Genomic DNA, 24,727 nt, shown 5'->3' on the forward strand with positions numbered 1-24,727 from the left:
GCTCCTCAATGATCCTGCCAGTAGTACTAAAAATAGATTCTGAAGATATGGTTGAAACAGGGACAGTCAAAACATCTCTAGCTAAAATTGAAAGGACAGGATAAGTAAGTTTGTGTTCATGCCACCAGTTGATGATGCTGAAGCTATCATCAAACTGAGAGACAGTGTCACTATCCAAGTAGTTAGTGAGTTCATTACCAACACCCAAGGAAGCTCCAGCTGATGCACTAGTGCTTGCTGCTTGCAGCAAGGCAGAAGCACTAGTTCTTCTAGACATAGAGAGAGAGGAGGGGTACAATAAGAGTTACCATGTCCAGGAGTTGAAAAAATATCAGATGGATTATCATCATCATCATCTACATAAATGTCATCCCAGGCACTCTTTTTCTTACCAGCAGTGGGGGGTTGTGTAGGTGTTTTCCTCTTAGCTGCACCAAACTTGTCATCATATCGCTTATAGATGATATTAAGTTGAGCTCTTACCTCAGTTAAGTAAGAAGAATAATCAACACTAAGAAACTTACCTAACAACCTGAGAAGCTTATTAAAACCCTTCAATTTAGCTCTAGGATCCAAGACGAAAGCAAAAGAGTAAAGCATAGGAATGTCCTTCCAGTACTTAATGTAGACATCTTTCATGCGAGTAACCACAGGCCTAAGCAATGCATCATTCTCATAGCAGTTGAAGTGCTTGCATATCAAAACCATATGATGCAACATAAGTGGAGAAGTAGGATAATAAACACCAGAAAGTGCAATAGTAGCATCATAAAACAGTTCAAGGAATTCAAATATTCTCGCAGCAACAGTCCAATGATCATCGGTTAAAAGTCAAGGCTCATCCTCACCTCTAGGATAGTTGCTGTTAATGAAGACAGAAAAATTATTCTTGTAAGGGAGCAAATGCTTAAGCATGAAATATGTAGAGTTCCATCTCACATCCATATCCAAACCAAACTTTCTTGGACGAACATCAACAGCAATGCAATATCTCCTAAAGTTTGCAATGCGCTGGTTAGAAGAATTCAAAAAATAAACAGCAGAGCGAATGTCCTCAAGGTAGTGCTTGATCACATCCAAAGCACTTTTAACCATAAGGCTGATTATGTGACAAGCGCAACGCTGATGCAAGAAAAGAGTCCCAACATAACCAGAAAGTCTAGGAGTTAGAGATTCAATGGTCCCAACATAAGATGAAAGTTCAGGAGCTAATGTTGCAATGGCTTTAGTATTAGAAGAAGCATTGGCTAAAGTGATAGAAAAAACCTTAGCCGTTAAACCATAATCATCTAAGACAGCAGAAACACGATCAGCAATGTTATCACCAGAATGAGATTCATCAATTAGCCTAAACCCAATGATTCTCTTTACCAATTGCCAGTCAAATGACATAGCTGAGTACGAGCATTCTCAGCACTGTACTCCCAGTGACGAACACTACCATCAGAACTGAACGAAAGCAAAGACTGAGACGAGTGCATGTTTGCCTTTCTCTTATCGCAAGCCTTAATATGCCGCCAATGATGGCCAGTGCCGATAGTAGAACGACCAGCATAAACATGGCCACAATGCATGCACTTGGCACTGGTTCTTACCCTCTTACCATTGATGGTCTCGTAGATCCTCTCGAAGTTGAGCTAGGCGTCAGATGTAAGCTTTCGCTTCTTCTGGCCGCCGGCATCAGCAGAGGCGGCTCCATCACCAGCAGCAGCGGCGTCATCACCATCACCAGCAGCAGCATCATCGCCATCAGCGACCTCGATAGGTTCAGCAGCACTACCAAAAAACTCTTCCCGATCGGCATCGAGGTCACTCTCATCATCCCCATGCATGCCGGCCATACGAAGGTCCTCGTTGATGGAGTTACCCAGGTCCTCATCGTCGCTGGCCATCGCCGGAGCTCTGGTCCCTCAACGGCTTTGCGGTGGCCAGAGACCTGCAAGAGACAGAGGTGAAGGTGAGCGTGTGAGACAGGCCAAAGAGGTGAAGCCGTGAAGGTGAGAGAGCAGAAATCGAGCTGAGAGAGACTTACCTCCTGCGAATCCAGAGCACCAGAGGTTCCTCGACGGCTTCGCGGTGGCCGGCGACTTACCTGCGAATCCGGAGCACCAGAGTGGACGGCGAGGTCAACAAGCAACAGAGGAGACTAGAGCGGCCGGCGACGACCACGAACAGAGGCCGAGGCTGGAGGGCAGAGGCCCCGGCCCCCCAAGTCCAGCGTGGAGGAGGAAGGGACAAACGAGGAGGACGAGCCGTGGCGGGCAATCCAACGGTCGGGGGAGGAGCGGATCCGCGGAGGGCCGCTCATCGCCGCCGTCGCGGCGTCACCGGAGAGAGGCGATGCGAGGATGAGGAGAGCAAAGACGAGCGGCCGACGCGGGTGAGAGAGAAGGGGGAGGGGCGCTAGGGTTGCGAGAGGGGGAGGGCGTGCCGGCCGCTTTATATACACCCCGCCCCCAACGGGCGAATCCAACGGTCGGGAGGCGGGGGCATCCAACGGTCAGGGAGCGGGGTGAGGGGGGCAGGCGGGTGGGGGGGTGGGTGTTAGGATGATGGGCCGGGACTGGCAGGCCGGGCCGCTATCGGGCTGGGCCGGCACTATGGGCCGGGGTAGCGGCCCAAGCACTATTCCTCTACCGGGCCGGGCCGGGCCGGGCCGAGGCACTATGGATTGGGCCTAGGGTTGGGCTCGTGCCGTGTTTTTTAGGGCCGTGCCTTGGGCCGCCCATTGGGCCCGGCCCATTTGGAAATCTATAGATATAATTGGGGTTTCAAGGTCTCCCGGAAAGCTGAAAGAGGCTAACAACAACTTTTATCTTGCCGACAAACAACGAATGGACAGGCCGGTGTAGAAAGAAGCGCGCCGGGAAAAAAAATTACAAAATGGAACAAGACTTTAACGGTCGGCATCATTAACGAAGGCTAGTACCATCAGGCAGTGCATACAGTAGTAGGCAGGAGAGATAATTGTTTATTACCCCTCCATTCCAAATTATAATTTGTTTGATCTCGGATACCATGATTAGGGGCACCCTAATCAGGGGACTAAAATCGCCCTAAAAACACAAACGCATGCTGGGCAACCGGGCCCGCGAAGGCCTGCAGCCTCCTTCCAATCTGGAAGAAAGGAAAGGACTCAAAGAAGCCCAACACACGGCCCACGTACTCAGTGCGGCCCGTCCGCACCCCCCTCGAACCCGCGGGGTGATCTCAGCCTCGCTCGAGGGCTCCCCGCCGAAGCCCTCGACCGTGCCCTGCGCCTCCGCCTCGCTCGAGGGTAGCGAGCCTGCCCTCGAGAAAGCGGATCGTCTACGCCCTAAGGAGCTGAGCAGCCGGACCCTTGGGGTCCGATTCCATCTCACCGGACCAACGGTCCCGGACCCGCTTTCCGCTCGGGGAAATGCTCAGCACCTATGGCCACGAACCCGGACCCCCGCAGATGGGTCCGGGACCTCCACATGCCACCCGGACCCCCGTAGATGGGTCCGGGACCTCCACGTGCCTATCCGGACCCCCATGAGCTCTCGACTCAGCTAGCTGCTCGGGAGGGGTCTGGAACCGCCATGTGTCCGCTGGGCAAGGCCACCCCTCGACAGAAAGGACAAATCGTCCTTCCTCCCACCGCCCACCGTACGAAGACATTAAATGCCAACCACTCCTCCACAACGCCCGGGTCAGACGATGTCAGGCCGCCATTCCCCACAGTGGCTGTGACCGGAGTCCCGTCCGCCAACTTCGGTCACTGCTCCCCGGCGCTGTGGCGACACAGTGGGAACCTGCGACGCAGTGCAAGACTCCAGCTACTATACTGCCAACTCCCCATACCTCCTTCGTACTTTCCCTTCCGCGGAGCCCCCGAACGGCATGGGCACGACCCTCGGAAGTGGCTCCGGCCTTGACCAGGACAAGACCCTGGCCTGCAGGACCTTCGGAACGCCGCCACGCCACGCTTGGAGGACGGTACCACCCACAGCAACGACCACGCCGCCCGCTGGAGCCGCCAGGACGCCGGCGCGATCCCCGCAAGACCAAGAACGATTGCCACGCCCGGCGCCATACCCCACATTGTACTTCCCACAGTGCTCGACCACTGCACCCCCGTGATTCGGGGGAAGACGACGACTTCCACGCTCGCCTGTGCATGTACGCCGTCCCTACTTGTGTCTATAAAAGGAGGAGGCGGGCGTCCCTTAAAGGGGTCGGCCCATTCGGTAGAACACAACGCTCAGCATTACTAGCAGAGCACATACACTCATCTGAACCCTAATATTGGCACTCACCTCAATCAACTTCTCCTCTAGTGGAGACTTGGGAGCTTCCCTCCGTGTCTCGCCTCGCTTGTACCCCCTACTACAGGCACCCCCGGTGTAAGATAGTACAGTGCTCTCGCACACCACTTTGCTGGACGTACGGCCCCACGGCCGGAACCAGGATAAACCCGTGCGTTACTGTGTTACCTCTTGCATCAACATCTGGGATGAGGAATACGCAGCATCATTACTGGTTGGGTCCGGACCGCCAGGTCAGGACACCGACATTTGACTTTTTAAAATCTAAGTTTGATCACTTATTTTATTTAAAAAATTTATACAAATATAGTCAAATTTAAGTTACTGTTCAAGAATTTTTATTAATAGAACAAGCCACAACCAAAGAAGTGATATTTTGTATAAATCTTTTAATAAGACGAGAGCAGTAATCTTGCAGGAAATCAAAAACATGCCGAATAAATTTGACGTGAGAATCCTCCGTTCCAAACAATCCTTAATATAAAATAGATCAAATTATGTTAGCTCCGTTGCTCATAACAAGAAGAAAATTGAAAAGCCTCCCAATGAGTTTAAGTTACTGCAGAGGCCGTGCTGATCAGTCACCTTTCTTGCAGTCTTGCTAGTCTCGTCCCCGCTCCCCAGTGCTCTCTCCAACCAGACGAGCCATCCGCGCGCGCGTGCTGGTGCTCCTCACGTCCGCCATCCGAAGCCGAACGGCCCGACGAACAAACAATTAAGATCCTGTTTGATTTCTCTTAAGTCACCTATTTATAAGTTTATAAGCTGAAAAGTGAAATAAGTGACTTATTTTACTAAACAACATTAGCTTATTAAGTCATGGGACTTATAAGCCATAAGTTGGCACACTCTTACTTAAGACTAATTAGTCACCAACTTTCCCTCCTTTTTGCGTGGGACCCACACTTAAAGCCATAAGGGAAGGAGGAGATTCTCATACCCTTTCACACACACAAAAAAGAAAAGTCAACAGTGCTCCCGCAAGCTCCAGCTAGCCGCGGTCGGGGCTCGCGGCCCCCCGCCGCCAGAGCTCGCCACCCTCGCAGTCACCCGAGCTCGCCGTCGTTCCTTGCTCCCGCCGCCGGGGCTCGCCCCCACCCCCCGACCCCCGCGCCGCCCAAGCTCGCCGCCGTGCCGTGGTCCTGCCACCTGCTGCCGGGGCTCACAGCCCCCTGCTGCCTGGGCTCGCGGCGCCCCCACCGCGTGGGATTTGCGGCCCCCAGCCGCCGCGTCTCGCCCCCCAGCGGGATCTGCGGCCCCCAGTCGTCGGGTCTCGCGGCCCCTGCCGCCGCCGGGGCTCGCGGCGCCCAACCGCATGGGGTCCGTGGCTCCCGGGCTCGCAGCCGCCCGCCCCGGGGCTCGCCAGCGCGTGGAGCATGGGAGAGATGAAGGTAGAAGACAACCTAACAAGCGGGGTCCATGTTCTCGGTGGAAACGTGAAAACCCATTCAAAAATAAATTATAGCTGCAAGTATCTAAAAAGTTTCAAATGATGCACATCCATAGTGCATCATTAGATGTATTTTATATCAAAATTTGAGATGCAAACTCATTTTAAAAAAAAATTCAAACGAAAATGACAAATTCCATATGCAAGTGCACTACAAGACAAAATTGTCTTCTAGTGCTCTATGCACTTTGAGTTTAGTCATTTTTGTTTGAATTTTTTTAGATTGAGTTTGGGTCTGAAATTTTGACACAAAGTACATCTAATGATGCACTATGAATGTGGGTCGTTTGAATTTTTTTGGATACGTGCAACTATAACTTTAAAAGGGTTTTCATGTTTCCACCGAGAAAGTGGTTTGTAGTAGATATTTTCCCTACTTTTTTCGTGCAGCGCCCGTGCTTGTTGCGGCGCCCTGTGCACAATGTCCCACGGTGGTTTCCCGTGCTCGTTGCGATTGCTCATCCCACCACGTCAATCAGCGAGCGTGGCCTATTGATTTCGTCTATCTCCACCACGCTATGCTATTGCTTGCCATGGTGGCTTTACATCGGCTGATTTTGGGGAAAAATAAAAAATTTAAAAATTAGTATCTCAAAAGTGTTTATTTTTATTTTGAAAAATGTTCAATCCGTTATACCCGTATGCGGCATATAAAATGTATTCATTATACTACTTACTATAAAGTATTAGTATATATTTTTAATGTTGATTATGTTATTTTTGAATGTTAGTATGATTTTCTAAGTTGTTGAATTTATTATATTATTAAAATAATAATTTATTTTAGATTACAGAGTCTCTCTGTTTTGTAACGTCCCACGATCCTACGAAATCGGTCGAATCGGCCCGTGTGACGATCCATCTCGCTCTTCCACTCCCGCTATCTCTCAGCCGCTCGTTCTCTCCTCTCTCTCTCCACGCCGTGTGCTCGCCCTCCCCTCTCTTCTTCCTCCGACGTCCTCCCTGCGCTCCCTCGCCGGCCACGGCAAGCTCCCTGCCTCTTTCTCCATGCTGCGCGCTTGCCCTTCCCTCTCTCCTCTTCCTCCGCCGCCCTCCCAACTTCATCGTCAGCCATGGCGTCGATGAGCCTCGGGGTGGCCGGATCCGAGCCGCCGCCGCCTTCCTCCCCGGCCATGGCGGCCACCGGCCCGGGGCGGCCGGATCCGGGCCACCACGGTGAGGCGGCGCTGCCACGGCGGCCACCGGCCCGGGGCAGTCAGATCCGGGGCGCCGCCATGCTTTCCTCCCCAGCCATGGCCGCCGGCGGCCTCGGGGCGGCCAGATCCGGGCCACCACCACCTTCCTCGCCGGCCATGGCGGCCATCGGCTTCAGGGCGACCGGATCCGGGCCACCGCGGTCCTTGGTGGTGGCGGTGCAAGCCATGGCGGCCGGATCTGGCCGCCGCCGCCGGCGCGCTCCTCCTGGGCGCGTGCTACCTCGCTGGCCTCGACGAGCCTCCTCTCCCCCTCCCCTCCATCACCTATTAGGCAAATTTATAGTTTTCATTAGGCAAAAATGTTGGTCTTCGTCAGGCAAAAAAAACTATTTCATTAGACAAAAATACTATTACATTCTTGCCTAAGATACTAGTATTTTTGCCTATTGATACTAACATTTTTGCCTAACGAATTCACTATTTTTGCCTGATGAAGTAGTTTTATTTTTGCCTATTCGAGATTCTGTTTTGTGTAAATAATATACATTCTTGCCTAATGATACTAGTTTTTTTGCCTATTGACACAAGCATTTTTGTTTAACGAAATAACCGTTTTGGCTGATGATGTAGTTTTATTTTTGCCTATTCGGATTCTGATTTGTGTATCTTTTATCCCTCCTTTTTCTTTTTGGATGATGGATCTGTTAAAATAGGAAAAAAAATGAGTAGTAGACGAATTCATTTTTTTCCATAAATGGAACGGCCGTACCAAACCTCAAATTACGGCCGTCCGTAGGTTAGTCGCTCCCATTAATTTAAGCCGTATCATTAAACCTCTCAATACATATTTGGATAGGTTACCCAAATATGTATTCTTATCGGATACGGAAAAAATTCAAAGGTTTCTATGCAGTAACCAACCTATGGACCCCACCGGCCTCAGGCCCACGTGATGCAACATAGGAGTAGGTTTTTCTTCCTCCCCGAGATTCCATCTCCTCCCTTTGCTATCTCCTCCCTTTGCTACCCCAGCCGCCGCTCTCGACGCTGTCGGCCCGTGCGGCGCCCTCCAGTCCTCCACGCTCCCCTGCCCAACTGCAGCTCGAGTCCAGCTGGTGGGGCAGCACCCTCCCTTCCCACGACTTCTCTGTTCGTTCTCTCGGCCTCGGTCTTCCTTTCCTAGCGGCGATGACAGGGCGAGTTGCGCTGCCCGTTGTTCATCGAGCGATGGGGGCTTCGCCGGCGACGAACATCCGACAAGGGTATGCCTGCCTATTCCCTTCCCTTCCCATCCCGCTGCACGAAACCAAACACCCAAATCCCTAACGTAAGGTATTTGTTTTCGGATCTGACCATGATTTTACCTACTAAATTCGATCTTTTTGCAACAGTGGTGTTTGTTTTCGGATCTGACCATGATTTTACATGCTAAATTCGATCTTTTTGCAACAGTTAGGGATCTGCCTAATACTGGGTCCGCCCCTGGCCTGGATCTGCCGGCATCCATAAACCATTTGTCCATTTTATTTATGATGAACCTGATCTTCTTTTTTCATCACATAATCCTGTAGTCTGTGTTCGAATCCATCAATTTCTTTTTCCTGTTACCGACTCTAGCTAGATCCGTAGTGTATTTCGGTCGGTTCTCTTATCTACTTACTGTTTGTACGTATCGGTTTCGAGTACCAGATCCGAGTCTGCTTACTGAGCTTCTGACTATTTCTATATATTCATCAGACAGAATACGCAGGAGAGGAGCATCGGCAGGCAAGACTCCAGGCAACCGGCGCCAATGTTGGGCCCTTCTGAACGCCAGCTCCCGAAGCGACGCCGACGGATGGCTTCCGTTGGCAGTGGGCTTCCTGAGGATATACTCTCCTTCGAAATTCTGGTACTACTTCCGGTAAAGTGCCTTGTGCGCCTCCAATTGGTGTGCAAGCTGTGGCGTGCAACCATAACCAGCACTCATTTTGCCCACCGTCACCTCGAGCGTTCGAGATCCAAATTCTCTTTTCTCCTGATGCCCCGGAGGGATAACGAGGACTACAGCTATGGCATTAAGGGTGTGTCTATCTTCAGCTTTGAGCCGGAGCAGCTCCCTACCAAGATCGCCCCGTTCCTAATGCACAAGGGATTGAGGATGCCGATGTTCACCTTGCCTTTGCACTGCGACGGGCTCATTCTGATCCCTTGCTTGTTCGGAAGGATATTTGTGTGCAATCCTGCAACAAGGGAGTTTGTCCAGCTTCCACCGGGAAGCGGCCATATATCACTCCAGTGTAGGGTCGCCTTTGGGTTCGACCCCTCAAGTGGCAAGTATAAGGTGGCCAGGCATTTCTTTCGCTCATGTAGCGAAACCATTGACGCCGCTGGAAAGAGCACAGTTGTGGAGCACGACGCCGGGCATGAGGTCTTAACCCTAGGTGGTGATGATCAAGAGAGTTTGAGTTGGAGGGCCACTGTGGACCCACCTTACCCCATCATTGCTAGGACTCCTGCTTGTCTACCAGGGTTCTTCTACTGGAGTGCTCTTCACTCCTTGACCGGCCATGGTGATGACAAGGTCAGGTCACATGTTATCCTCAGATTTAATTTGCGCGATGAAACCTTCACCGTGCACCCCAATCCACCATGCAGGGGCTTTCGAAGCACATATGACATGCTATGCGAGATTGGTGGAAAGTTAGGCTATATCTACTCAAACTCACAGCGGGATGCAGAAATTTGGTTGGCGGAGGATGATGGAAAAGATCTCGCATGGTCACTGCGCTGTCGCATCTGCTTGCCCGTGCCAAGGCAGATTAGGCTTCATTGTTGCCCTTCGGCTGACCAGGACAAGGTATTCCTCTCGGTTGATACATCTCATCTTTTCAAGTGCAACTTGCGTGATGGAACTCTAGAAGAAATTGTTGATATGGCACGCAAGATGAAGTATGCGGACCATGAAGGAAAGCTATTTACTAGCGGTGAGCTCCTTGTTTCTCACTATATGCTCCGGTGTGTAGAATCGCTGTTGCGTATCAGCCCGTCAGAAAATGAACAATTAGCATGTACTTCGTAAACGAGCAGTTTGGTTGTGTGTGATCAAATGTACTATATTCCCCAACTTAGGGTTGCTGTCTCAGTTGAACACTACTATCAGTTGTGCTTTATTTATGTTATCAAATCTTTTACTGTTATTGTACTTTTCTACTGCATTATACGTAAGATTATGTTTCGTGGATTTGCTGCACTCGGCATTGAAAATATCGAAAATGTTATAATCTACAAAAAAAAGTTAGTAAAACGTGACCTCGGAAAAAGTCATCTTGCTGACTGCCGCTACCGTGGTCAATTGGAAATATGACAGCAGTGTTGAAGCCATTTCAGCTTAACAAACACATCACCATAACTTCATTTCTCTCTTTGTATTTGGGCGGTACCCGTAGTGCACTGGTTGGGTTTCTACCCGAGTACGGTGAAAAATCGGTAGCATGTAGGGCGCCCTTAGAATTCCACTCCACAATTTGCTTGCTCTGCCAACTGTCACCCTCGCATAAAACGTAGTATTGTGCGTGAATTGAACGCAGGAGGTCGAGACCACCAATTAGGGCTCCTTTGGATGGCTGGGGAGCAAAATCATAAGGGATTAGACCTCTAAGGCCTTGTTCGGTTGGGCTGGAAATGGGCAAGATTGGCCCAATTCCTGCGGGAATCCCGCCCCCCGGAGTGAATTCTGGAGTGGGTCGGAATCGGCGTTCGGTTAGGCTGACGCTGAATTGCCGCCTGGCCCATTCCGGCGGGGTTCCTCGACCCCAACCCCAACCCCCGTGCGAGTGGTGGCGCGAGGTTTTTTTTTTACATATTTACCATTATAACGGATGATACTTATTTATTTAGTATTCTTAAAATGACATCTATATATTTAAAATGACGTCTACATATTTATCACTCTTGTTTCGCGACTCTTATATTTTTACCACATTTGCCTACAAAGCAGGCCACGCGGTGTAACATGCTGGCGCACAATTAGCAAGGGCATGCGAAATATCCATCCTGCCCCTGATATCCTCCTCTCTTCCCCTTCTCCGACAGCTGGGTCCCGCAGCTCCTCTCACCGCTAGGCGGGACCCACTCGTCAACTTCGTCTTCTACCTTCGGTGCTTTGCCCATGAACACAGCTAGCTCTGCTTCCTCGCGGCGTTGCCGCCGCGGAGGCGGCCACGGCCACGGCCGACCCGGATGCGCCGCCAGAGAAATCCTCCTTGGATGAGGAAGTCATGCAGCCGCTGTGGCTTCCTCCTGCCGTTAGCTGCGGTGGCGGCTGCCGTCAGCAGACCTCGTCGACGGCGGGAACGCGCTGTTTTTGCCAGAGGGGAAGGCGAAGGCGCTGGTGGAGCCAAGGTCCATGCTGGACTGCACGCGGAGCCCGAGCCCCAACAACTCCACATTGACGCTGTCGTCGTCCCTTGGCGGCGGTGGCGCGAATTCGACCGGCATGGCGGCGGTCTCGAACAGCAGCACTGTCGCCGCCGCCGAAGCCACCAAATGGGGAGAACCTGGCGAGCATGGCGGCGGTGGGAAGGAGGACTGGGCTGCCGGCTATGAGCTGCCGCCGATCCCCGCTGATCTCGACATGAGGCTCGTTGGCGGCGACAACTGGGACATCGTGCTAGGTGATGCCGCCGCCGCGGGGCAGGACCAGACCTTCCTCAACTGGAGGTGGAAGAAGAAGCTGGCGAGTGGGGCCCGCCTGGCGGTGAGAGGAGCTGCGGGACCCAGTTGTCGGAGACGGGGAAGTGAGGAGGAGATTAGAGGTAGGATGGACATTTCGCATGCTCTTGCTGACTGTACACCAGTGTGTTACACCGCGTGGCCTGCCACATAGGCAAATGTGGTAAAAATGTAAGAGCCGCGAGACAGAAGTTGTAAATATGTAGATGTAATTTTTAAGAGTGCTAAATGGACGGGTGCTATCCATTATCCATTATAATAGTAAATATGTAAAAACCCCGGCGCGAGGAGAGGAGCAAGTAGGGTCGACCGAGGCGACCCAAAGTGAGGAGAGGCGAGGCGAGGGCGCGGGCAATCGAGGCGAGCCGGTGGCGGCGCGGCACGGCACGCTACGGGCGACGGCCGGCGCGGCGCGGTGCGGCCTCACTGGCGTCTCGGTGCATCTCCACCACCGACCTTCCTCCTTCTCGCCGGTACGACCTCATCCTCCGGTCCGATCTTCCTGTGTTCTCGCGGTTTGATTGATAGTGCCGCTCTTCATGCGTGGCCTGCTGTCTCTAGTGTCGTCTGAGGGCCGTTTTGCCATCCCTGTAGTACAATCTTTGGCTAGGATTTTAGAGTGGCCGCGCATCAGATCTCCACTACAATACGCTATTTTTGTTCTATTTTTCTTACCATTTCTCCGGTTCCTATATGCAATGCTGAGTTTATGAGCGTATAAAGTATTCGTGGTAACTTTGAGCATTAGTTGCGAGAAAAGAGGACGGGATGTGCAATGTAAAGCCAAGCCGTTTCTCCTTTCTTTAGAATCTTTTGAGCATAGCTTAGCAGTTAGCACACCTACATCAAAGTTTGAAAGTGATCGGGTGCTCTAACCTAAGAGGGGGAGGGGGTGAATTAGGCACTAATAAAAATTTAGACCTATAGCTCCAACTAGTTTGCACAAAATTTAAACTAAAACAAACTATCTAGATGTGCAACTAGGTTGTTCTAGTGTGAAGCCCCTATCCCAAAAAGAGTTATGCACCCTATAGCCTTTCCTAACAAGAAACTACTCTATGAAAGTAAAGGCACAAAGGTTACAAGTAATAAATGCGGAAGCTTAAAGAGCGGGATAGGAGATAGCAAACTCTTGACGCGGGTGTTTATCCCGTGGTTCGGTTAGCCACAAAGGCACACCTACATCCACGTTGTTGTAGCACTCACTAAGAGTATTGCTACTCGGCCACCAAGTCTCTTCCGTGAACACAATCACGGTCACCTTGGCCCCGGGTTCCACTAAGGAGCTTCTCCACAAAGGATGGGGGTCTCCACGTCCCCCGCACAAAGTGTCGTCGCCGCTCCACACCAAGTCGGAGGGTCGATGACGTTGCCGGCAAGCTTCACGCTCCAAGGTGACAGCGCACCAAACTCTTGTTTTGGTTCACTAATGAACCACAACACAAAGGCTCGAAGCCTTGCAAACTCACTCACTAAGAGCTATCCTTTACACAACATTCTCAAAGTGTGCTAAGGGCTAAAGATATGATCTTGATGCTTTTGTAGGGCTTGGAGATGTTCTTGGGTGTGTGTGGGATGTCCAGCAACTCCCGCAATCTTCAAATGGCCGGGGTGAGGCGTATATATAGGCTACCAAGTCTTGTAGCCGTTACTCCAACGGCCAGCTGAAAATCTGCGTATCACCGGAAGAACCGATGCCTCTGGCAGGGGTAGCGTCGGTTCTTCCTGTCACTCATAAACCGAAGTAGCCGTTGAAGTCCTGACAGCTGATGCAGTGACCACCAGTTGAACCGATGCTTTGTTCCGATGCATCACCGGTTCATCCGGTGCTTAAGAATCTCCTCTTGGGCGCTGACGTCATTACACCGATGGTATGCACCGATGCCTCACCGGTTCAACCGGTGCTGAAGAATCTTCTACTGGGCGCTTGACATCGTCTCTGGAACATAGGACGCCCAATGCACCGATGCCCCTTTTTGACCCGTCGGTTCAACCGGTGCCTATAGGCTGACTTGGCTTCGATTCCCTTATGCACTAGAATTTCATAGCGTCGGTTCTTCCGACTACCATCGGATGCACCAATGCCCTTGGCGTCGGTTCTTCCGGTGCTCCTGATCCGAAGAGCTTTCAGGGCGGCTCCCCCTCGACCCCCGTCCGCTAACCGGGTAGCGGAACCCCCATAGGGGCGGCCCTTCGGGCCTTGCTACGCCTATCTTCTCTTTCTTTTTGTCATCACTTGAACCTAAAAGCCTGAGAGTGATCATCTTAACAATCATATTATTCCAAGTGTTGTGTTGTCATTCGATCACCAAAATCACTCGAAATGGCATAAATGGTGCAATGTTCCTTACAAAGTTAGAATCCTTGTTGGTTGGCAAGATCAACAGTTTAGCTTCGAAATGCTGTGCAGCCAAGCCACATTTGTTCAGAGTTCATAGGAAAAACGTGATGCCCATGTCCTTAGCTGTAAAGATTTCTCCGAGACCTGTTGCTTGTGGTCAACCTGTTTGAATGCCAAAACGAACTTTTCTGTCTCCGTGTTTGATCCAGCATTTCTTTCCACTGCTATACTGCGTGAGCTTGTTATTATGATGCAGCTCGTGCTAGTGCAGTATCTTCACTTTAGGTAGTCTCAGATTTGCAGTTTTTCTTAATGGATGTGTGCATGGGGCGCTTTCTTTGTGTTACTCCTAGTGTTTTGCTGCAGAGTCAAGATACAGAGGTGCGGAAGCTGGGTTTGAAACAGCTCGATGACCAGATGATAGGTCCGGCTGCCTGCACGTTAATATATAAGAGAGTTTACAATAGGATCTCAACCATAACCGTGTTCTATCTCCTACATTTACAACAGATTGTAGATAGGTCTGGTTGAGATCGAGATTACAATCACGTGTACCCCGCTTTGGGAATATCAAAACCGAAACTAGAGCTTTCTTCTAGAACATATTCTATCTCTGATAATCTTCCTATCTCTAATATAGAGGACTGCTGAATTCGGCCATGCAGTGAGTTTTTATCTTCTATATTTTTTACTTTCTTCGAGTCTATGCTTGTCCGGTTCACCTTTTATATTTCCATTTTGGCTTTGTGCCACATGTATGCACCGAATAGAATCAACAAAACACCAACATCTGTATTGATGTATTTACTTTAAAAGTGTCATGCCCTTGGTCTGGTTGTATTTGTAATTATTCATAGTAGTTGACATTCCTTGTAAGTACCTAAGTAATAAATTGAGACTTATCATGATCAGACTTACGGTTGGGTTCTTATTTTAGATGAGTTTTTCGAGCACCTGTACCAATGATACAATAACTAATATGATTTATGGATTAGCATTTGAAGTGAAAAATTCTGCAGAATTAGCTTTTATGTTTGCTCCTAATTGCCTATGAACCTTCATCTCCCGGTTTACTTCTGCATTTTATATACACAATGGGATATATTAAAACGATCAAGGAAAGTTAACTTCTAATGGATTTCAGTACACTGAATCCGACTGTAAATGTTATATTGAATGTTGATGTAAGTTTAAAAAGATGTTGTCCTATAAGTTTGTGGTGCGTGTGTTGCAGTGGCGGTTTCTAATGAATCATTATGTTGCCTCTATGTCTATTTGCTCTGAACCTTAATACTTGCAATGATCAATGTAGGACTGACACAGTTTGCTTAATGCTATATTTCAACGTTTGTTTGTAGGTGCTCATGGCCAAGGTTTGAAGGAGTGAGAAACAAGTTGAAGTTATGATCATCATCATCTCTACTTAGGACTAAATTATATGTAGTACTCCCTCTGTTTTTCTTTTCTTGACGTTAAGACATCATCCCTTAGTTCATTTTTAGTTCATTTCAAATGTCTGATAACATTTTATGACCGGAGGGAGTAATTTGTACTGTACTTTGTTTGGGAGCCCAGAAATGGTTTAGAATTCTGGTTTCGATACAAAACCATTCGGCTATTGTATATTATTCTGGTTCTGGGAGTCCAGAAATGCATATTATTTTATTCTATTGTTTGAAATGTAATTAGGCTATTACATATTGTTAGCCTATTGATTTTATTTTGGACTGTGTACCGTTCGTTGCTTGTCGTGGATGGTAGTTCATGATAAGAAAGGGACATGCAGTGCTAGCAAACCAGCACTTTCATTCCTGTACAACTGAACAAAGTTTTTTTTTATACAATGGAACCAATTCTGGGACAGGAATCGTAAAGTCCTGGACGGAGTGAAACAGTAGGATTCACTAGATCCCAGCCCTGGAACCATTCACTGTAGGAAACAGGCCACAGAAACCGAACAACGCCTAAGGGGGATTTCTACCTTGCCATGCCATTCCCTCCCCGCTCGAGATAGAAACCCCGATTCCCAGGCTTTGTTTGGTTGACATAGGAAAAATAATCTCAACTGATAATAAATATTTAAAAAACTCATAAAAAATCAAATAACTTGAAATCCTCATCGCCGCCCCACCCCGACACAGCCCTGTCCTCATCGCCGCCCGAACCTGCCCCCACCCCGGCCCGCACCACACGGTTACCCCAACCCCCCAACGCTGCCCCACCCTGACACCGCCCCGACACTGCACCCCATCCCCGCCCCCACCCCCCAACGCTACTCCACCCGTCGCTGCACCCCCCATGCCGACGCCCCTCACCCCAACGCCACTCCACCCCATCGTCGTCCCACCCCGACGCCGCCCTGCCCCATCGTCGCGCCACACCACAACGCCACCCCCGCCGTCCCACCCCACAATGCCACACCATCCCATCACCGTACCGCCCCCACCCTTCGTCCCACACCCCACAGTACCCCGCCCCATCCCCGACGCCTCCCTGCACCCCAACGCAGCCCCACCCCATCGCCGCCCCACCCTTGACGCCACCCTGCTGTTGACGGTCACTAACGACCCATTTTGACTGTCAACTATCGTGCAAAAGTCGAACATCAGAAGGAATAAATGTTAGCATAGGATAATTATTTGACGAATTCCACAGATGCTGGTCTGAGAATGTGTGCAGGTGAATTTGGGTCAAAACTGCATGTAAGAAGCATATTATCCAAGGCCTAAATTCTTAGGCCAAGCACAAGCGAGCCCAGGGGACAAAACGGGCCTGTTTGGCAGCTCACACAAGAAGGAGACTCAGCCCACACGCGTGACACATCATCGATCCGAAGTAATTCCACCTCGACCAATCAGACGCGAGTAAGAAGATCCATGGACCCACCAGGGCATGCAACTGACATAGTTTCGCGCCAAATCACCAAGAACCGACCTAAGGGCCCACTCATCAGTCACGTGTCCAAATTTGGGGGCAAAAGATGGTGGGCAGAGGTTGGCCGACCTCCTTGGTCGGCCGACCTGGCACTGGGCCCGCTCGCCTCCAGCTTCCACGTGTCACTTCCCTATTGGCTTTAGAAGGCGGTTTGAGGAGGATTGGCTGCACTCCCGGGGTGGCTCCCTCCTATAAATACAAGGGGAGATGGTGAGAATAGGAACACACCACACACCACACACAACACCATTCACTCTCCTCTTGAGTTCTTACTTTAGTTGAGAGTTTTCTTAGGGAGTTAGGAGTAGAGGTACTCAGGAGGGGTGCCGGTAATGAAGCTCTTCTCCAAATTGTACCTCTATGAGAGTGAGGGAGATAGTCGGGGGATGTGCCGGGCTTGTCGGCGCTCTTCTCCGCTTGTCCCTCGACGGATGCTTATTCGGTTGCATGTGTTCGAGACTTTCTTTGTTTATTTAAAATTAGAGTTTAGATCGCAAGTTATCATCTCTACCTTATATTAGTTGATGTGTATGCTTAGCGAGTAGCATTTGACTCTAGAGTTGGGCTCCGGATAGAAAAGGATAACCCTGATCGCCTCTAGAGTTAGTAGGGAAAGGCGTAGATGTGGTGTCTAGGCTGGACTATACCACTCAGTTGTCCGATAGTCCCACAGTTTGTAGAGGTGGTGACAGCCCTGTTCGAGCCCTAGTAATCCTCCATGTTTGGATATCGGATATAGCATTATTACTGGAGCTATCGGCTTGTATAAGCCGGTCGAAACCGGTAGCTCGAAGTATAACGGCGACGTGATCTCTTCTTCTAAACATAGATTCTAGATCTTAGAAAGTCCTCTCTTTCCTATCCTCCTACACCAGTGTGTGTGTCCTTGGACTGTCTGAACCCGTAGATAGTGCACTCACGTTCCCCAGTGGATACGATACTTTAGAATACTCTTGGGTGAAAGCTACAACAGTATCCGTGCGCTTGCGGATTTTATTCGTGACGTTACAAAGTACCAACACCTGCCCACCATCGCCCATCACCCCCCGCCCCCACCACCCCATACCGAATGCCACGCCACCACATTGCCGCCCCACCCTTGCCGCCACCCTGCCCCCCCCCCCGCCCCCATCGCTCCCCCCGCCGCCCACCTCCCAATGCCATCCCACCCCATTGCCACACCACCCCAACGTCGGCCCGCACGCCAACCCCCCGCCCCCACTTCCCTGCCCGCCAACGCCGCTCACCACATCGCCGCCCAGCTCCCCATCACCCCCACCGCTACCCTGCCCGCCGTCAACCCCCAATGCCGCCCCATTCCCCAATGCCACCCCACCCCGACCCCGGCCCCGCCCATCATCAACTGCCTTTGCGCAATCACCGTCCCCTATCCCGCGCCCCATCACCATCCCCCTACCACCCTGCAGCCCAACGCCGCCCACCACTAGCGTTCCTCCCATTGTCGCCCCGCCACCCCTTCGCTGCATCGGTATGATGTTGGCTGAGTTATGCATGAATCTGGTGGTTTTTGGCCAAGTGATGTCGGGCTGTAATAAATGTTTTGTGAAGTGACGTGATGTTTGTTTTGAAATATGTTGTTCTGAAGTGATATCAGCCTAAATCAAATAACAAGATTGAAAAAATGTGTTGAATTTGATAATTTGAATATTTTATGATGAATCAAATCGTCATAATGGAGGTGCCACAACATATCCTAGTCATAGCCACATCGCATGATGTAAAAATTTTACGACATTTTCGATCCTACATGGCGTATGTACAGTCATCCAAGTACACAATTTTGTGACGTTACTTGGTATTGATTATGACAAAAAATGAGCGTCACAAATTAGTGACAATAGAGTAATCGTCATAAGATTTATGATGAAAAAATATATTTTTGTCGCAGAAGACCTTTTATGACATGGTATAGGCGACAAATCGATTTTTGTCATGCAAATGTCACATATTTTGAAAGATGATAAAAATACCACTTTCAATGACATAAATAAAACGTCGTAGAAGCCCATATATGTTGTAGTGGTAGTGCTGCCACCCCGTTGTTGCACAACCCCTCAAGGCCACCCCACCCCATTGTGTCGCACTAACACCCCCTGGGTCGCCACTACAATCCTGACACCGCTACCCCATCACCGCCCCACCGTCGCATCACAGCAGGAGGGAGGGTCGGGGCGGCGACGGGGGGTGGAGTGGTGTTCGGGTGCGGGTGGGGGGGGGAGGGGCGGTGATGGGGTGGGTGGTGTTGGGGGGCGGGGTAGTGGGGGTGTTGTTTGGGTGCGGCGCGGCGATGGGGTGGGTGGTGTTGGGGTGCGAGGCGGCCGGAGGGGGTATGGTGATGGTGTGGGTGGTGTTGGGGTGCGGGGCTGTGGGCGGGGTGGCGATGGGGACAAGGCGGCGTCGGGGTGGGGCGACGTTGGGGTGGGGCGGCAATGGGGTGGGGTGGCGTTGGGGTGCGGGGCAGTGGCGGGACCCAGGGGGGACGAGGCAGCGTCAGGGTGTGGCGGTGATGGGGTGGTGCGTCTATGGCTGGCGGGCGGCATCAGTTTAAGGTGGCGTTTGGGTGCGGCGGCGAGGGGTGGGGGCGATGGGGACGCAGGGTGGCACCAAGGTAGGGCAACACACTATGTAAGAAAAGGTCAATAGTGACGGGCATCATCTCCCTAAGGTGACGGGCATCACGCCCGTCACTTGTACATCGTCACTGATTAGAACAGAAAAGTGACGAGCAAAAGTCTGTCACCTATGTTCATTTTGGTGACGGACATCAGTACGAGCCGTCACCTATGGTATTCTTAGCCCGTCACCTATGTCAACACATAGGTGACGAGCATCATTCTTTTGCGTGCAAAAATAAATATTTGCAGCTTGAATAAAAATCAAATATATTTTTGCGCAAATATGCGCGCGTGCGGATTTTCCAGCGTTACTAGGATTCGAACCCACAACCTCAGCCTCGTGTGTACCCTTCTCTGCTACTGGGCTACACCATCACATGTTACAAACAATGAGATATTTTCCTTTTATCATCACTTTTTAATGTCTTATATGACCTATTTCACAGCTATAACGATCTCAAATGAAAAACTTTTCAACTACAAAGTTGTAGATCTGGTGGCGAGCTACAACTTTCGTATATACTTTTTCCATCTGAGGTCATTTGAAAATTTTGAAAATTTGAAATTCAAAATTGAAACTATATATTTGGGTGCCAAAACAATCTCAACTAAAAAAATTTTGAACTACAAAGTTGTATATCTGGTTGATACCTACAACTTTGGTATAGACCAATTTTTTATTTGAGACAATTTGAATTTTTCAAAAATTGCATGTTCAAACATTAATAAAAGTCACAAAGGTAACATGCCTTGATGTTGTACGTCACGTATGTCATCACAAAGGTGACGTGCTTTGATGTTGCCCATCACCTTTTACTTATCAAAGTCCATCACCTATACTAATCTTATAGGTGACATGCTTTAATGTTGCACGTCACCTATATCAAACTTATAGGTGACGGGCCATAAATGTAGCCCATCACCTATAACAAAAGTGACATGCTTTGATGTTGCACGTCACCTATGTCATAACAAAGGTGACGAGCAATGTTTTAGAGAGGCCACCGAGAGGTAAAAGGTGACGTGCATCATCTTCGCGTGTCACCCAGATAACAAAGGTGACGTACAACAGCATGTCACCATTGTGCACGTCACTATAGGTCAATTTTTTTATATAGTGACGATGGCGTGGAGTGACGTTGGGGTGTGGGGCGGCGGCATGGGGCTGGTGCGGTAACGAGGTGGCGTGGCGTTGGGTGGTGGGGGTGGCGTTGCAGTGCGGCATGGTGATTGGGTGGGTGGCGTTGGCGTGCGGGCGGTGGGAGGAGGGTACGGTGATGGGTGGGGTGGCATTGGGGGGGGGCGGTGGGGGAGGGTGGCGTTCGGGGGGGGGGGGGTGAGGCAGCATTGTGGGTGAGTGTTGACGTGACTTGTTCACACGCTTTATATTTTAATGATGTACCGCAAGCGCACAGGTCAATTGTAGCTTTTTCCTTGGAGTATTCCAAGGTTTTATAAAATCCACAAGAAACAAACGGGACTTTAACTAAACTAATCTACTAAAGAATAATTAAGTTGGATGAAAATAGAGAATGAATAATAAAAGACAAATAAATAAAGAACAAGATGATTAAGATAGGTTGTAGGTAAGATAAAGAGCACGCTCTCTCCGATGGGTCAGGTTCACCTAGTTTATCTATCTATATCTATAATATAAGGATTCATAGAAATTGAAACTTTTTTTATTAAGATTAACTTACCCATATCTCTCACAATCCACCACTTGGTGGCCCACCTGTAAGAAACAATGTTCGACGAAAGGCGGTGGCAGACAGATTTTCGTCGCCTTTTCGTCGCCTGCGCCTTACAATTCCGCAGGGTCATCAAAATTTTTGTCACCGCGCCAACCTTTACCCGCCTCCTGGTACCCGCATCCTCATTGGTCGCCTAGCAAATCAGCATGAATCACGCGCCGCGGGATGCCCCGTCAATCACGCGCTGCTCCCCTTCCTTCCCCTTCCCGGAGCCCTTCCTTCCCCTCCCCTCCCTGGCGTTCTCCCCAGTCCCCTCCCCTTCCCCGCAGCTGCTCCCCAGTCCCCTCCCCTCCCTCGGGCGCCCATACCCTCCCCCCGGCGCTCCTCCCCCGCCGGCGCCGCTGCGGCCGCGCGGAGGCCAACGATGGGCGGTGGCACGCCGCGCGGGGAGAAGAGGTGTGAGGGGACACGGGATCACGGCGCGAGGGGCCGGGGGGTCGCGGCGCGAGGAGGCCAGCGACGGGCGGCGGCATGCCGCATGGGGAGAAGCGGCGCGAGGGGGCGCGGGATCATGGCGCGAGGGGCCGGGGGTCGCAGCGCGAGGTGCGGTGGTGAGCTGCGCGAGGGAAGGTGGGGTGCCCATGGCGCCGGCGGCGGCAAGCGGCGAGGCCGCTGCGTGAGGAGAGGCGTGAGGCCGCGGCGTGTGTGGCACGAGGAGAGGTGACATGGTGGCGAGCGAGGGGCCGCTGCATGAGGAGGGCGTCCAAGGTCCTTTCCTTCCACGCGCCGCCACCGACGTCCGCTCCTGCCAATGGGTGCCTGTCCTCCGGCCCCGGGAAGCCGGTGCGGGTGTTCCTCGATAGCGGGTGCTGGCCATCGACGGCTCTGCCGCAACGCTTACGAGGCTCGAGCTTGGGCGGTAGCAAGCTTGGACCCCGTTGCACGCGTCGCCGTCTTCTTCGACTTGACCGCGAGCGCGGGTGGCGTGCTGGCTGTGATGCTGTTCCTCAGAGGCCCCATGGGCATCCGCGGTATTCGGCCCATGAGGCGCTCGCGTTCGTTGCCGCGAGCATCGGGATAAAGTGTAACGACTCGACCCGGGGTAACAGCTAAGATATACTCTGCACGTTGAGTAAATCACACCTGCTAAATAACTCTCTTGTGCTTTCGTCCTCGCTTTGCGCAAAAAGTTGCAACCAGAGTTATTCAACTACCCTGGGCCTGGTATTTAAGCTGGTCTGGGTTTCCTTCTCTTTTCAGTATGGGACTAAACCTCCGCCGATACAGTATTTTTCGGCGCTACAGTAAACGAGCTACAGTTACCCCGGGATTCGGCCCGGCCCATCTGGCTCGTGGGCTGTTACAATCACCCCCCTTAGGACTCGACGTCCCCGTCGAGTACCAGACCAACCTAAATACCACCAGGATCTCCTCTCTTGGCCACGTCCCATACATCTAGTGCTAACGGTCCCATGTACCACGTCCGTGCGTCCAGTGCTAACGGTCCCTGTGCCACGTCCGTGCGTCCAGTGCCGGCGCATCCTCGATGCCCGCGCATCTGTGCCCGCACGCGCCCGCCCACATGCCGGTGGCATCTGCGACCACGCGCCCGTGCTCATGTCCGCGCACTTATGCCCGTATGTGGCGTGAAACCGCGAGAGTCGGCTCTGATACCAGCTGCGACGGAACCGCCAAATTAAAACTCTAATTAAGCGTAATGGCCGTCATTTGAACACATCGGGCGCATTAGCTTAACGGCTTAATTTGGCGATCCTTTCTCAACCCACGGCCCGATCGAAACAACACCGGTAGTCCCACGCGATGGTGGACGCAGATGGTACAAGCACGACAAGAATACTTGAAAATATACAAGGATGAAGGAATCGATAAATAAGAGTTTTAACAAACCGAGTTCAAATTTACACAAGAGAGTATAATTTACAAAATTTACAATATAGGTAACCGAAGTCCAGAATGAAAAGAAATCTATTACTACATTAACCTTCACCAGTTCTGAATTTTTCATGACCGGTCAGACCGGTTTTTCCAACCGGTCGGACCGGTCTCCACTCCTCTAAAGCCTCCACCGGTCAGACCGGTCCCACGGACCGGTCAGACCGGTCTGCGCAAAACAGAAAGGCTGAACACTCTGCCCTCAAGTGTTCAACCCGACAAAGCCCTAGCCTAAGGGTCTCTCTCCACCACTTCCCACCCCTCTGCATCTCTGCGGATGAATTTAACGCAGCAGGGGCAGAAATCGACGTCCGGGTGTCCTAAAATAATAATTGTGGCAACAAACCCTGAGTATACTAATACTCAGCAAGGCTTACCCGACCAGTGGGTATAACTTAGCCCACATATCTAGACATGCAAGGCTTTCTGGTTGGTGGTTAATTTGCATGAAAAGCTTCTACAATAAGTCTTTATTTTTCCACTTTTAGCTCCAAATTTAGTATACCTAACATCATTAACTAGTATTTGCACCTGCTAAGCAAATCATGACAAACATGGGATAATAATTCATGATAGTCATTTCCAAGCATCACTTAAAATTCCATATAGCATTACTACGATGCGGTGCTGTGATCAAGGTGCTCATATCCGAGAGCGACTGATGGCGAATCGATCCAATTTCACCTTGCAAGGTGGATCTAACCAACACGGCACGTATTTGCCCCGTCGGACTATACATGCCAACCCTTCCCCTCCCCACCTCGAACTACAGGACCGCCCCACCATCATATGGTCAGCCGAGCTCAACGTGAGACCACCAAAAGTAAACATGCATCCCCATTTCTCCGGACTACTCGACTACCCCAGGAGGTGAGTTGAAGTCCTGTACTTTTGAAGCAAAGCAGTACTAGGCTTACCAGTTTCGACTACCTCCTACTCCCGGCATGCGGTTAGTACAATTCAAACTCGATCACAGGGCCAGACAACGAACGGTCCTTAACCGACACAGGCGGGGCTAACTTTTTTCCCTCCCGGTCTCCAAGTTCTTTTCCTTTCTTCCTTAATTCAATATTCCATATATTACAAATAACTAAAAACCCTATATCTCGCGAGTGACCCGAAATCACTCGTCTTCTACCGAGTTCTATTAAGCATAGCATTTCTATCGTCCTCCACATACTAGTATAACTCTAGGAAACCTAGGGATCATGCAACTAGGGTTCCAAACAATTCCTGAACCTAATTCACAAGTAATAGAAACATAATTATAGGTGTCATAATTTGAAATAAAAGGATGTGCACCGGGGCTTGCCTTGCGCCTGCTGCTCAATACTGGGGTGAGTGGGGCCTTAGGCCGACTCCCCACTATCCTCCTGCTGCGGGGCTTGCCCCTGGGGCTCCTGTGGCTCCGCAACCACCTCGTACACGACCTCCTCCGCCGCGGCTGCTACACGTGTGCATATGCATATGGCATGAAAATGCATGCATGAGTTATAAAAATTATAAGTAACTAATAGCCAAAATAATTTCTAACCAATTTTACCAACTATCCCGACTTTC

General features: G+C 50.7%; 1 protein-coding gene and 1 long non-coding RNA gene across 4 annotated transcripts; both read left to right on the top strand.

The window, feature by feature from the left end:
- Positions 1 to 7,879: 7,879 nt before the first annotated feature.
- Positions 7,880 to 10,080, top strand: LOC120706367 (putative F-box/kelch-repeat protein At1g12870). Of its 3 annotated transcripts, XM_039990999.1 has the most exons (3): positions 7,881 to 8,158; positions 8,634 to 9,459; positions 9,534 to 10,073. In XM_039990999.1, exons 1-3 carry the CDS (start codon positions 8,085 to 8,087, stop codon positions 9,552 to 9,554), a joined length of 921 nt encoding a protein of 306 aa, XP_039846933.1. In that variant the 5' UTR covers positions 7,881 to 8,084; the 3' UTR covers positions 9,555 to 10,073. The 3 variants fall into 3 exon arrangements, with proteins under 3 accessions (XP_039846932.1, XP_039846933.1, XP_039846931.1); XM_039990998.1 differs by having other exon boundaries at positions 7,880 to 8,158; positions 8,638 to 10,080; XM_039990997.1 differs by having other exon boundaries at positions 8,634 to 10,080.
- A 1,874-nt stretch (positions 10,081 to 11,954) lies between these two features.
- Positions 11,955 to 15,670, top strand: LOC120710520. The gene is made up of 2 exons (XR_005689917.1): positions 11,955 to 12,082; positions 15,309 to 15,670. It is a non-coding gene; the product is annotated as an uncharacterized LOC120710520 (long non-coding RNA).
- The last annotated feature ends 9,057 nt before the right edge of the window (positions 15,671 to 24,727 follow it).

This window comes from Panicum virgatum, chromosome 5K (genome assembly GCF_016808335.1).
Source record: "Panicum virgatum strain AP13 chromosome 5K, P.virgatum_v5, whole genome shotgun sequence".
In the NCBI taxonomy this organism is placed as follows: Eukaryota; Viridiplantae; Streptophyta; class Magnoliopsida; order Poales; family Poaceae; genus Panicum; species Panicum virgatum.

Excerpts from the sequence above, each read along its gene's own strand:
- LOC120706367 (XM_039990997.1), top strand. The coding sequence starts at position 8,085 with ATGACAGGGCGAGTTGCGCTGCCCGTTGTTCATCGAGCGATGGGGGCT. Across the intron at positions 8,159-8,633 it reads GCGACGAACATCCGACAAGG|ACAGAATACGCAGGAGAGGA; the intron begins GTATGCCTGCCT and ends TATATTCATCAG.